At 44.7% G+C, this 14,444-nt stretch overlaps 1 protein-coding gene and 1 long non-coding RNA gene across 5 annotated transcripts in view; one reads left to right on the forward strand and one right to left on the reverse strand.

The window, feature by feature from the left end:
- The window catches only part of LOC309356999, a 401,715-nt gene that overhangs the window by 104,177 nt on the left and 283,094 nt on the right, over positions 1 to 14,444 (reverse strand). The gene's annotated exons all lie outside the window — the stretch shown is intronic.
- UACA (uveal autoantigen with coiled-coil domains and ankyrin repeats) overlaps positions 1 to 14,444 on the forward strand; it is a 49,555-nt gene that overhangs the window by 4,390 nt on the left and 30,721 nt on the right. The window contains exon 1 of one of the 4 annotated variants that reach the window (XM_081888392.1): positions 2,181 to 2,337. The exons of the other annotated variants lie outside the window; for them this stretch is intronic. Coding sequence (XP_081744518.1) covers positions 2,266 to 2,337 — 72 coding nt within the window. The 5' untranslated portion in view covers positions 2,181 to 2,265. Of the gene's footprint in view, positions 1 to 2,180; positions 2,338 to 14,444 lie in introns of those variants that run through there. 4 annotated transcript variants of the gene reach the window in all.

Here is a 14,444-nt window from a genome sequence, read left to right on the forward strand (position 1 = left end):
CCGGCCCACCTGTGTACAGAGTCTTGTGTCAACTGAAGTGGATGCTCTCAAGGCAAAGCATCGTGAGGCTTAGATGCGACAGACGGGCCCTGATAAGTCAGTTATGATCTAAGCTGTTCCCCGGGGTCTTGTCTCATTTTGCTAATGGCTTCATATTTTAGATTTCAGCTCCATATGTGACTTTAATTCTTCTGCATCAGCCTTCCCTAAGCAGCCAGCATGACCAGATGGAGCAAGCCTGTTTTCTGCTTCTCCAGAGGCTAGGGCACGTACCAGTGGATTCAAATGAAGAGGGAGGAAATTCTGGCTTAGCATTAGGAAGAACCTCCTTGATGGTAAGAACTGTTTGACAGTGGAATGGACCACGACTCTCCTTCCTTGGAAGTTTTTAATCAGAGGTTGAATGGACATCTGTCAGGTTTTATTTAGCTGTGATTCCTGTATTGCAGGGTGTTATACTAGATGACCCTTGGTACCTCTTCCAATTCTACAATTCTATGATTCACAGTCACTGCCTCTGACTCCTCTCCTTTGTCCGAAGCTCTCCAGTTGTGTGGAGATCCTGGTAGGGAGAGTGCCCAGGTGGAAGGGATCTGATGAAGCCTCTTGGGAGCTAAACTCCTGCCTGCCTGCAGCATCTGTTCCCCGTCCCCCAGACATTAAGCTTCTCCGTTGAGATTCTTTCCTGAGCCCACATGGAAGGATCCTTTCTAACTGCAGTGTGGGGAAAAATTGGGTTTCTTTTCCCATGGTAAACAACCCTGATGAGATAGGCCATCAGATCTTGTGGAAAGCATTTAACCCTTTGGAAAGAGAAGCTGCAGCCCAGAAAGGACTAAGCATTTGCTCTGCATGCAGACAGTCCCTGCCATGCTGGTTTGTAGCCCAACACATCTGGAGGGCATCAGGCTGGATGAAGGCTGGGTTACATTGATGCCAATCCCAGCCAGCTGGCAGTCTTACCACAATGGGTCCTATTGCAATCCAAGTAGGGTTATTGTCTGGAGCAGGGGAATGGCTCTTTCTGCATCTTCTCTCTCCCCCCCCCCCCCCCACATAAAACTCTTATTCCCATTGGGTACTCTGAAAAAAAATTGTTTCCCTCCCTCCCTGTTACAAGCCTCTTTTTGGGATGGGGTGGGGTCAGGATCCAGCCACCCATCCTTTTAAGAGCATAAGGAAAGCTGCCTGGATTGGGCCACTGGTCCATCTCGTCTAGCATCCTGTCCTCACAGTGGACAACCACATGCCTGTGGGAAACCCACAAAAGCCCTCTCCCCTCCTGTGGTTTTCAGCAATCAGTATTTAAAAGCATTTCTGCTGCCAACTCTGGCAGCAGAGAACAACTTCCCCAGCTTCACCATCAATAGCTCTCTCCTCCATGAATTTGTCTAATTCTCTTTTAAAGCCATCTCGATTGGTGGCCACCCACTGCCACTTCAGGGACTGAGTTGCAGAGTTTAACCATGTGCTGTATGAATAAGTCTGCCCCCTTTGGCTATGCCCATCCTGGGCCTTGACCCATAACTATCAATAGCACTTGCACCCTTGCCCCATCGGCCTGTGGCTGGTGCCCTTTCAGGACCTAGGAAAGCCCTCCCTGCAAGGATGGCCATGCAGGCCACACAACCAGGACTGCTCAGCTTCAGCAAGGTTAGTGGGGGTGGTTTTTTGGCAAATTTATTTATTTATCATTTTATAATGTATATAAAACAAGACAAAAAAAGATGAAGAACAAAACTATAAAATGGGCACGTAGAATGAGTTGGACATGAGTTAAAACAGCAAAGTCCAAAAAAAGATTGTCAACTTTATCAGATCTTAGCAACGCGAGCGTTAGATGCGCTACTGATCCCTGGCTATTTCGCCTGCGCTATGCCAGGCGCGGAGGGCAGCTCGACCTGCCTCCCACCCGGGCGGCTGTAGCTGCCGCTCCTCCAGCGCAGGACCCGCGCCGCCCTTTTTAAAGCTGCCCGGCCTCCCGCCTCCTCCCCGCCTAGGGGGCGTGGCTCCACAGGCACCTGGCCAGCCCCGCCCCTCTCCCGATCCAGGTACGGAGTCCTCGCTCTGGGAGCCGCTTGCCGAAAGAGACCAAGGAAGTCCCGCCCTTCCCTCGAGGATCCGCCTCCCCAATGGCTGCAGCGGGGGCCTGGCCGTCTCCCATTGGCCGGGTGTGGGTGGAGGGGCGGGGCGAGGAAAGGGGCGCCGGCGCCGAGCGTCGTCCCGTCCCGAAGTCTGAGGGGCAGCGGCGGCGGCAGTAACATCATGAAGAGCCTCAAGTCCCGCCTGAGGAAGCAGGAAGTGTCGGTGGCGGGAGGCGGTGGCAGCCTCGGGGGGGTGAGTGGCTGGGGGGGAGGGCCAGGTGAGGAGGGCGCTGAGGGGGCGAGAGTGAGGAGCAGCCTCAGGCCAAGGGAGGGGGAGGGGCAGCCTCAGGGCAAGGGGGGGCAGAGGGGTGGAAAGGGAAAGTGGGGAGAACTTGGGGGGGGGGCCTCTGGCATGCAGCTCCCGCCTTTCCAGGGAATACAGCGAGGTGGGTAGTTGGAGGGTCGTCTGGAGGAGGGAGGGAAATGGGGTAATGTGTGACCTACAAAACGGAATGGGGGGAGGGACAATAGGAGCAGCAGCAAAGTCACGCTCTTCCTTGTTTTGGCATATTTTTCTCAAAGCCCCCGCCCTCGCCCTCTTTTTTTTTGTGTGGGGGAGGATGGAGATCCAAATCCCGAGGTAGGAAAGTTTTCGCCCTTAATCCAGTTGCCACAGATCTCTCTCTCTCTCCCTCCCTTCCTCCCTCCCTCTCTCTCACTGTTGCATGGGTTGCACTTTCCAGGGCAACGTAAGCTCTGCATTTGTTGTCACACACACACAAATAAAAAGCTGAATGAGTTTGGCCCTCCTCCTGATGCTGGTGCTGGCAGAATTTACGTGCAGTTGACAAGGCCTCCCCTGCCTAGCGATCCTCTGCACTTGCTGAGCAAAGCTGAAATAGGAGCACCCAGGAAATGTTCTGTGAGAGCAAAAGAGATGGAAAGCTGCGTGTCATGTTTTTGAAAATAAGTTCATCTGGGAAACTGTTCAGCCGCTCCTGAAGTGAACTAAAAAGGCTTCTTGGTTAAACTGCTTCCCTTGGAAGTGAGTTGTTGAACACTTTGTGCATTCAATTCCCCCCTCTGAAAATGTATTCAGAACTTTTTTAGAAAATATGGATACAGGCATGATGAACATTATCTTAATTAAGTTTGACATGACTTCACAAAAGATGAAGATTTATTGTATCTCAGCCCAAAGTGTATTGTTGTCATCCATCTTTCTCAAGGGACAATGGAGTGTGTCCCTGCTGGTGAAGTCAAACTGTTGCAGTAGTGTGTATGGTTGGAAATAAGTTTCAATGCTTCCAGCCAGACATACTTCCAACTATGTAGATTTGGGACAACAGCCATAAAATGATTAATTATGCTTTCTTTGAATATACATTGGAAAGGGCCCTGTTCACTTAAGTTGCTTATTGGTCCTCAAACGTTTTTCGGCAAACCACTTAAGAAACTTTTTTTTGTTCTGTAAAGCAAAGCACATGTTTAACTAGTATTTTAATAACCATAGTATTCTCTTTTCTAACGTGATGAATGTACCTGTTCTTGTGAACAAAAGTTATTTGAAGTTGGGTTTGTCAATTGCAACATTTTTCCTGCTTCTGTATTTAGACGAGGTGGAGTGATGAAAATCCCATATTGCGCTAGTGCTGTTGTATGAAAATCATGGGCCATAGTCTGTTTAGTAATCTGGTCCCAGCTCTAAATGGTCTTGTCAGTCATCAAAAAAGAAGAAGAAATCCAGTAGTTCCACAGCTTTTCCCAGGACCACCTAAAGGGAGCTTGCAGTTCACCAGTGGTCTGTGACCATTGTTTGAGAACCTCTGATGTGTCTGATCCACAGGCCTGAATCCATTTGTGTGCCTATTACTTCACATTAACGTCTGTGGGAAGTGAAGTAAGCAGGCAGGTGAGGCAAACCTTGATGACTTCAGGGCAAGTACTGGAATTTCACGGTAGAGTTGTGTACCTGTTAATGACTTTGGTTGTCATCACAGTGACAAGACTCTGAGATACTTGACAAGATACATGCTAAATTAGTCATCCTTAATTTGGCATGTTGGAAAACCACACTCTTGTTACCAGGAAGGGAGGCAGTTCAGGGTGAATTCACATGGGAAGAGATTGAGGTTATGTGTTGTGTTGGGGTCTGAGAGGAAGGCGCTGAATAATTTGTTTGAGGACTTTATTGTTGGTTTTTTTATTTGATTGCAAGACAGATAATCTATAATTATTCCTTCATGCTCCATAACTGTGGAGTGTATCTCCCCTCGCCCTCCACTATTTTTCATTAGATGCTGCTGGTGGCTGTCACACACCTTTAGTGTGCTGTGTTTGGTGTCAGTCTCTCCTTCAGTAAAATCTTCTCAAATTGTTGGTAGTCTTTGACCAATCCCCAGAAAATGATGCTCTCATCCATCATTGGAACAGCTTGATGCTGAGGCTTTGGGGCTGCTCATGTCACAGGGGAACTTTGCAGCTCTGTTGCTTTCTTGCTGTGAGGCAGCATATAAGTCCACGTCTCAGTTCTTTTTCCCTGCTGCTCTTATAAAATAGGAATAGAGCAACCTCTCTCACAAACTTGATGAAATGAATTCATTTCTCTTGCAAAAGGTGTTATATGACCTGCGGGTATACGGTGGTTTATAACTTCAATAAATAATAATAAGTAATAATAATAATATGGAAATGAATGAAGGTGTGAAAATGGAACAAGGTGCATTGCCTTTGTACTGAAGTGCGTTCATAATTAGAACATGTTCTTGCTTGTTGGTGTTATGGATTGTTAATATATGGGAGAAAAAGTGGTATTGGGAACCTTAACATTGGGCTGGCTGTGATTGTGAAAGCAACAGTAGAGCTGAGCAAGCTACCCCCCCCGACAACATGTTTTTTAGAGTAAGACTTATGCATATACATACAAAGTTAAAATGAGGTATAAAACATATCAACCTCTATACTGAGGCAGAACCTTAAATGTTCATCAGATTATGGTCAGAGTAAAATAAAGCCACTTGTGCACCCTTGACCAAATCCCTTTAGGGAAGGTGATGGATGACTTTTGGCAAGTTGTTGAAATTTGTGACTTTTAGAGTGAGTCAATAAATATGCTAGAGGGAGGAACTTTCTAACCTGCTCAGGGATCCTTAGGGTGAAGAGTGGATAATAAATTAAAAGAACTTGTGTACACACAAACTCATTCTTTAGAGGCAGCTCATTTTTTAAAGATTTTGCCAGACTTATTTTGCTATGGAACCTGTTGGTCAAGGCTGTTTTGACACATTCATACCCACTGAACCATAGCTAGTGTAGACTCCAAATGGGTGGAATCTCCTTTGCCCATTATTAGCTTCCCTGACCACATACATCAGTCATTAGTGCTGTATCAGCTGTTTGGAAGAACAAATTCTTATTTACAAAAACTCATTTGCTTTGTTGTCTGGAAATTATTGCTGCTTGCCAAAGGCATCCAGACCAATGCAAGCCAGTACTGTAGACATACAACCTGTACCATGAAATTAGACATTGTCTCAGCATTCTTTTCTTCAGACTTATCTCCTGTTTTGATTCAGATGTCGAAAATATGAGCACTTAAGGAGGGTGGCACATTTTTTTGTGTGTCTGCATGTTTTGCACGTGAAACTGTGCTAGGTTGTGCCCATTGTGTGTTTGTGAGAACACATATTTTGGATGTGTAAAGTGAGAAGATGAGGTGTGTAGGAAGTGCTTGGGTTTTGTTGCATTAGGAAGGTAATTCACTTATTTCGTAACATCTCAAGTCAAGCAACTCTTGCTCCAGCCTACTTTTGAATTTGGAATAGGCTGCAAACCAAGGAATCAAGGTGGCTTGCTACGCCTATTTTGGCTAAAATGGATCCCCTCAAAAGGAAGGCAGACAGGGAAAAATTCAGAACTGTCATAAACCATATAAATGGTTGTAACTCTGATTTGATGAGGGCTAATGATTGACGTTGAGATTCATGTAGGCAGAACTCAGAGCTTTGCCCATTGAGATGGTTGCTGAAAATCTGCATATACTCAGGACCGTGAAAGATGAAATGTTGTGTGTTTAGGCCAGAAATGAGGAACACAGAGGACAAATTCGAGGAGGACAGTTTCCTCCTAGAATATGCCAGCAACTCAGAGAAATGTAGCCTCTTCATCGCAATCGGACTTGGCAGTATCTGACTGCACTGAAGTTAACCTTTCTGTCAGTTGCTGAACTTTGCTCCAAATGTAGATCTTCTTTCTGGGCAGTTTTTTTTAATCACAACTGGATTTTGCCCCATGAATTGTATCTTGTGGAAAAGTACTTTTTGAGACCCATGACTCCACCCGCCTGATACAGCCTTTACACAGCAGCAGAAGCAAGGAGGGGCTCTTGCTGTGTGAGTTTTCCATTTCATTGATCAGACTTTGGCTATTGCATGCTGCAATTTCTGCTGTGCCTGGATTAATTACTGGTCATAAGCTTGCATCACTCATTAATTAGCAACGTTGAGGCAATCCGAGGTCATTTGTGTCTGTAGTCATAGAAAGCCAGGCCCAGTGTGTAACTATGGGAATGCTGTTATTACCTCCTCTTTTTGAAACAAAGATTCCCATTCTGTACTCCTTGAATTTAAAAGCAGCCTTCACATTAGCTGGCATGCTTGCTCCATGACGATATAAATACCGTATAATGTAACTGAGAAATGGGCAGTTTAGGTTTGTTTTGCCAGGTTTACTATTTGCCTGCTACAACCCCAAGGTCCACGAACCAGAGCTGGGTGCAAAAGATGGTTGGAAGAAAAGAACAGAGTGCCTCCAAGCATAGAAATTTCTTTTCACTACCAGACTTGAGCTCCTTTCTGTCACACACACAAAATGCTGCTCCTAATTCACTTTCTTCATTTTGGCAGCCTAATTTGGGTGGAAAAGGTCCTTTTGTTATTGCTACTGGAGTCAGCAACCCATGTAGATCTATTGCAAGTCTCCCAAGAGATCTACCAGTAGATCCAAATCTGCCTTCTACTCACCCTTGATGTAATTTATTAAGTTTACAGTAATGCTGATCACAGCTCTGTTCTTAAATTTCCCCAGATCAGTTAGGGGTGGTGGGGTGGGGTGGAGGCTGTGGAGTTGAATTGGGGCACAGGGTTATCAGCACATTCAGTGGGCAGCTTCCTTCCTTTGTTCAGATTTTGCATTCAACAAACAGCTTTGTGGAGACTCTGCTGACCCATAATGTGATCAGATGAAAGGGAAAGGTGGCCCTTTTCTTGAGAGCAAACAGAATGCTGAGCATCTGATACTGGCTATTCTGTCAGCCTTAGCTTTCCTGCAAACAGTTTACATAGGTTTGCACTTTGGTTGCCATCCTGGTTTAAAACTTCTTGGAAGAGAGTAGCAGTTAAGGTGGCGGTGTTGTAGGAGGAGTTGCTTACTTCAAGGGTCAGAAACCTCATGCAATGGCCACACTCTTTGTAACACTGTTGTTGTTCTTTGTAACACCTGGGATTGGTTTTTATTTTATTTTCTTAAAACAAGCCTCAGCAAAGTGTTTATTTTTTTGTTGTTTTGCTTCTGTGACATAAGCCACTTCAGTGTGATAGCAATAGTTTTTAAAAAAAACAAATGTATGCTGATTCTTGCTTTAAATAAGATGGCATTAGAGGACTACCAATTCCCTATGAAACTGGAAACTTTCCATACAGTTTCATAGGAAGGGACATTACCATGTTGCATCAATCCTAGGGGAACTTGTGGCCCCATTTGCATCACAGATGGGAGCAGCTGCACACTTTCTAGCTGCTCCAAGCTATTTTTACCTGTAGGAGAAATAAACCATATGTTTTAAAGATGGATTTTGGACCACCTAGAATTTGGTGGAGTGTGGATTTCAGAGAGGGGCCATGTTCTAGTGTGCAACTCAGTCAGGAGTTGCAGGTCAAATGAGCTAGCTGTGGAATGCAGACCACTGCACCCCCTTCCTCCAGTTCCTCCAGCATTCCCTACTGTGTGCTGCTCATGGGAATATGGATTTTATGCGGATATGTGTGGGGTCTTGATTGCTGTTGGCTGGATCAGTGATATTCTGTGCCAAATTGCACAGCTATTACTTTACTAACAAGTGATAGTGGACATAACCCTCCTTGTTCCAAACTTAGGAGTCTTAACCCAACTGAAGGCAGATCAGTGGCAACTTCCCTGCAGAGTCCAGCGATTGCAGCCGAAGAGAATGTTGGATTTTCAGCTTTGCTTAAAAGAACTGAGGAAATCTGCCAATGAACGAAATCATTATGGCTAAGTTGTAGATTTCTTCTTAGGCGTCTCAACTGAGTGTTGCAACGGCATGTTTCCATGCTTCAGAATTACTTCAGCATGCTCTATTGCTCAGAAGCATACTTTACTGAACTGTTTACTGATGTGTGTTTGTGTGTTTTTCATATATAGGGAGTGGACATTTATGCAACTTCTTCTGAGAAGAAAAATGTGTGCCTTGAATGAAATGCTATTAGTGGTTAAATGTGTCAAGACTTGCCTGTATTAATTACAGGGTGGAGGGTTAATCTAAAACCTGCTGTTCTACAGTTCTAGAGTACACTGTCAAGTCATTGCTCTTCCAGCAGGGGAGGGGCCAGTGCTGCTCACTGGTGGAGCAGAACCTGCTTTGCATAGGGAAAGTCCCAGGTTCAGCCCCCCAACATCACGGCAGCCTGATGCCCTCCAGATGTTTTGGAATAGGACTCCCGTATTCATGCTGGCTGGAGAGTTGTAATCCAAAACTCCTGGAGGGCACCAGATTAAGGAATGCTGATCCACAGTGAAAAACTGCCTTAGGTAGCACAGTTGGCAATGACTTTCCTCTACTTGAGAACCCTGCTAGCCAGAGAAGATGATACAGGCCTGACTTCCTGTAAGGCAGTTTTGTACACTCAGTGGATAGCTGCAGGCTTAGGCCTGTGATTCTTTGGCCTGCGCTTGCACTACATTCAGGTTTACCTGACTATTGCATAGGGATGTAAGGCGGCAGCCATCTCCATCCTGTCCTGCATTCATTGCAACAACAATAAAAATAGTAAAAATAATAAAAATAAATGTAGTAAATTGCATTTATAGCCCACCTTTTTCCTCCAAGGAGCTCAAGGTGGCATACATAGTTCTTTCTCCAAGTCCTCATTTAATCCACACAACAACCCTGTGAGGTACGTTAGACTGAGAGGCAGTGACTGGCCCAATAAGCACTGTTTCTATTCCACTACAACTCTGCTTCCACTAAAACCTACTTTATTCATCTTGCTGCCAGCTGTGGCTGAAATGTACACAATTTCAGTGCATGTCAATGGAAGTAAAATGTCAAAAACAATTCAGGGAATAATGCAATTTAAGTAATGTTTGTGGGTTTAAAAGACAGCCCTAGCGAAAACGACTCCTATTTGCTTGCATGATTTTCAGTCCTGACCTCTTACAAACATGCACATTGTGGGAATTCTCTTAACTTTCCTACTTTTGAGTGAGGCTCTTAGGTTGGATTGCTTGCATTAGTATTCCAGCCTGCGCAAATCACAGGCACCTCCAAATCTGTCAGCTAAGCTCTGCTGGCTTCCCTTTGAAAGGGATATTTCCATTTCGTCTTTCTATTTCATAATCGGAAATGAAGCACTCGTGCCAGTGTGAGTGATGGCATGTAAACATCAGCTGGATTTAATTTTGTTTGTCCCTCAGACTGTGTGTAAGATTGGGGGGGGGGGGTGCCTGTATATGGAGGTGGCAGTGGGGTCCTGTTTCTTTCCAAACTAAACATAAGCTTCAAACTCCTTTTTCTTGTGGGAAGAGTAGAAGTGTGTGAAAGTGCTTCCTCTTGTTGCTTTTGTGGGTGTTTGCTTGGAATTTATTCTACCCTCGAGAAGCCATCTCATAACTGATGGCAGACTGTCCTTATTCATTAAGGTGCCACAAGACTTATTCCTTCCACCCCACTTTGGTGAAGACACTGACATTTGCAAAACACACACTTTATGAGCTGGGCAATTAAACTGAGAAAGCTGCCAGCTAATTGAGAAGGAGCAGGCTGTCCCTCCCACATGTAACAGGAAGGTCAGTCTCTTCCTGTGATGTTTTAATCTTTCTGGAATGCTCTCCTCCTTTGGTTAAATCGTGAGTTAGGGTGAATGTAGCTTTAATGATAAGAAAAAAGCAGTTCCCCAAATATTTTTCCAAGGGGACGTGTCTATGCTGGGTGAGGCAGGCTTGAGTTTGAAGAAACTTCATGGGAGAGTTTTAGTTCATTCTCAGGATCTGATGCCTATTTTTCCAGATGTGTAAGCAAATTTTCCTCAAGGCCAATTGGCTTGTGACCCTTCCATTTCCTCCCCACCCCTCCTTCCGTGTCCACTTGTAAAGATTTACTCATTTGCTTAAACCATTCTGGATTTATCTGCCCTGCAAACACCTTGGTGTGGTGTAGTTCAGGCATTGCCAAGCTGGTGCCCTCCAGATCTTTTGTAACCACAATTCCCACCAGCTGTTGTACAAAACATCTGGAGGGAGCCAGCTTCACGAAGGCTGGTATAGCTTGTTCATCCCTCATCTCCACTTGCGGCACAGTCTAGGACTATATGGGTTGTATTCAGGTCCTAACCTAAGTTATTAACTTCAGAGAGTCTAGTCTGAAAAGAACTAGCATGGAATATCACAGTATCTGTTTAACTATCAGTGATGCTGACATATTGAGGACCATGTATTGGGACTCCAAGCAGTTTGGCTAACTGTGCCCAGTTGCTGCTATGCCAATGACGTCCCCACTGCCCCAGTTTACCCCCAAATTCTCAGAATTGTTGCTACTGTATGCAGACTTGTGACTTAAAGAGCAAATCTGTTCTTAGATACACTCCACAGAAAAATATTTATTTTTGTGAGCAATGTTGGTATCCAATATGTTGCTTGCAATGGTGTGCGGTGATTTTTTTTGTAGGGGAACAGTTAAGGCCAGAGGTGTCAGCTTGCAAGGACGATTGTGGGGATGGGAGGACTGGGACGACAATGTGCACATGAGCGATGTTGCACACATGAGCATCGTACCTCCCTCCCTAAGCCAGGCAGAAGCTTCCCAGGCTTTGGGAAGGAGGTGCCAGGGGGATATTTAGGAAACTAGCCTAGTCCCCTGACTGCACCCCACTGGTCGCTTGATAGTATTAAAGCTATGTATTATGTTAAATGAGGTAATGAGAGACTGTATAGCAGAGGAAAACCCATAGAGGAAGAGCCATCTGCCTTGCATGTAGCAGGTCCCAGGTTCATTCCCCAGCAGCTTTTCTAGGTAGGACTGTGAAAGACCCCATTCTGAAACCCTGGAGAGCTGCTGCCAGCCAGTGTGAACAAAACTGAGCTAGATGGACCAATGGCCTGACTCAGTATATGGCAGCTTCCTATGTTTTCCCCATGAGGAAGGCAAACGACCAGCAGTAGGTGGGGGTCTACTGGAAATCATGACTGGTTGTGTTTATGATAAAGAAATGTGTCTGGACTGAGTGCTGTGTGTGTTTCTGCATGGCTTCCAGAGTGTCATCAAGGTGGGGTGCCATCTACAGAGGCACTCGCTTTGGCAGGTAGCCCGTTTTAAAATAAAAGCTCCTGTGTGGTTGGAAGCCTGTGCCTGTGTGTGTCTTGGCAGGAGAATCACTAGTGATTCTGTTCTCGTGCTACAAGTCCGGGCCATGAGGCAGGAAGAAGCAAAAAGGGGAGGGTGTGTGTGTAAACAAACAACCACTAATTTCACATGAGCATCTGTGGCAAAAACGAAGGTAGAGGGAGAGATCTTGATGGCCCACATACACACTATACTGAGTTCCTCTTTGGCAGCAAATGCTGCTTAAGGATGAATAGTTGGGGCAAGGCGTGGTTACCAAATGCATGAGTGTGGGACCCCCTGCTGCTAATTCTTTCTGTGTGTAGTCTGGCTTCATGTGAGGCAGGCTAGGGACATGCATAAACAAGTACAGCCAGTGCATTTGGAGAACCAGTGTGGTGCAGTGATTAGTGTGTTGGACAAGGGTTCAAATCCCTGCTCATCCGTGAAGCTCACTGTCTTGCAACCTCACCTTCCTCACAGGGCTGTTGTGATTATAAAATGTGGAGGAAGAGAACCTTGGAGGGATGATGGGGTGGAAATGGAATGAATCGATTTAGCAAATTTCCAAATGAAGAACCTTGGGAATAGTGGGTTTCAAAATGCATGGAAGCATTCCATCAGATCTCAGTGAATTCCCAATCTTTGATACAAACAGTGGCATTTGTCAGTATGGCTAGTTCTAGTCAATTCCCACTATTATTTGAATATTCTTGATTCGGGTTGCACCTTGTATATATTTCCTTATGCTGATATCCTATTCCCTCCACCCACCCTAGAACCCAAGGTAGTATGCCTGCAGTTCCCAAGTGGTCTCCCATCCAGGAACTGACCAGAACCGGACCTGCTTAGCTTCAGCAAGGGGCCATGTAATGTTCCTCCCTGCATATTGACATCAGACAGGTGCCTTCATTGTATTCCTTCAGTGCCTGCTTAAAACTCTTTTGTTTTGGCAAGCGTTTCCAGAAATATAGAAGTTACATGTGTTTTAATATCATTTTAGCTAGTATGGAACTTAAGCCTCTTTTAAATATTTTTAATACTTATTTTTAACTTTTATAGATGATTTAAATGCTTAATTTTATTTGGTTGTAAACTGCTTAGAGGTTTGAGTCCCCTCCCACTGAATCAAGTAGGATGTACATTCTGTTTAATAATAAATATGTTGGAGCTTTGGGGTATGATTTATTAAATGTTACCCCGAAAATAAGTTCCCTGACAGACTTCATTGTAAGCCCTTGAGTACTTACAATGTTCCACTCATTCCTAGGTCATGTTGCTCAGCCTGATTTAGGATTTTATTGTGTTTGGATAATGTGTGTCTTGTTAGACTGGCTGCCTGGGTGTGATCAGAAGACAGAACAGTAATATGTTTAATAAAATTGAATCTGAATTTTTGCTTAAATTTGCAAAGCTGATGAAAAGAGAGGGCTTTGAGGGCAAGAGGTCATTGAAGAGATTAGCACACGGCTGCATCACCCCTCGCTTTAGTTACTTGAGATCCCACAGAATGCCACTTTTATCAGTTATCTGTTTAATCATCCTGACCTTGTAGAGACTATCGGCTCCTTGGCCCAGGATTGTGGGAGTCTGATGTCTCTTACAGGAACTCTGAAAGTAACTCAGTTTAAAAGAAACTTAATCAGTTGTGGAATTCACAGGGCAGTGAGTGACTGGAAGAGAGAATTACAGAGTAAGAAGTACACTATGTATCTTTCATAGAAATCCCTGGAATAATCTGGGAATGTCCCATGATTCTCCTGTTTACAGTTGTTCTACTTAGAGTTTCCAGCATTAGAATTGTCCCCTAGGCCATTTCTGGTGCATGGGCTAATAACTTGGTGCCAGGATACATTCCAGTTGCAGAGTTTTGAATAACATGCAGTGAGCAAAAACCTGATTCTGAAGTGTGGTCTAATCCTTGGAACAATGTGGTGGCAAAGCATAAGTACCACCACTTAAGCCAAAATCCCATAAACATATATCAAAACATTAGTGTGACTTAATTGTGCTGGCAGATTATGCTTCTTACTACTTTTGCGGATTTTTGTGACGTAGAAACATGCAAGGTGGTGGACGCTTCTTCATTTGAGGTTTTTCAACAGAGGTTAAATGGCCATCACTTAGGGATTGTTTAGCTGTGTGATTCCTGCATTGCAGGGGGTTGGACTAGATGACCCTTGGGGTCTCTTCCAACACTTCAGTTCTGTGATTATATAAGGTTCCATTGGAATTGGAGCTGTAACAGTGCTCAGTGTATGTGGCTCAGAGATAAATGATTGTGACAGAGGAATAGAGCAAGAGATTTCAGTTTTCAAATACTATAAGAGGACTTCAGAAGCCCTTGCCAAGTAGCTCCTTTTGACTGGGGTGCATCTGTGTTGGGGCTTTTCTCATTACCTTAACTGCAGGCCAGAAATTTACACTTGATTGGGTATGCGGAGGTTACACTTCTGTTGTCACCCTTTTCTTTTGGCATTCAGTGATCACCACCATCTCTCATTTGGCATGAGTCATTAACTGCAAGAGAGATCACCTTACCAGTCCAGTTGGTAAGCCTTGTCAGGCAGGTGCTGTTTTTCTCAAGTTGAGAGCAAATGCTGAGGATTTATTAGCCTGTGGCCCGCTCCATTTGTAAGAGAACTTGACAAAAACTTGAGTTCTGCAGAATGAAAGAAGAAATGGGTCCAGTCTAGTGGCGGCCTTGATTCTCGCTGCTTGGATAATCTAGAAACTGGAAAACTTCA

This window comes from Podarcis melisellensis (genome assembly GCF_964234715.1).
Source record: "Podarcis melisellensis genome assembly, chromosome: 14".
NCBI classification, from domain to species: domain Eukaryota; kingdom Metazoa; phylum Chordata; class Lepidosauria; order Squamata; family Lacertidae; genus Podarcis; species Podarcis melisellensis.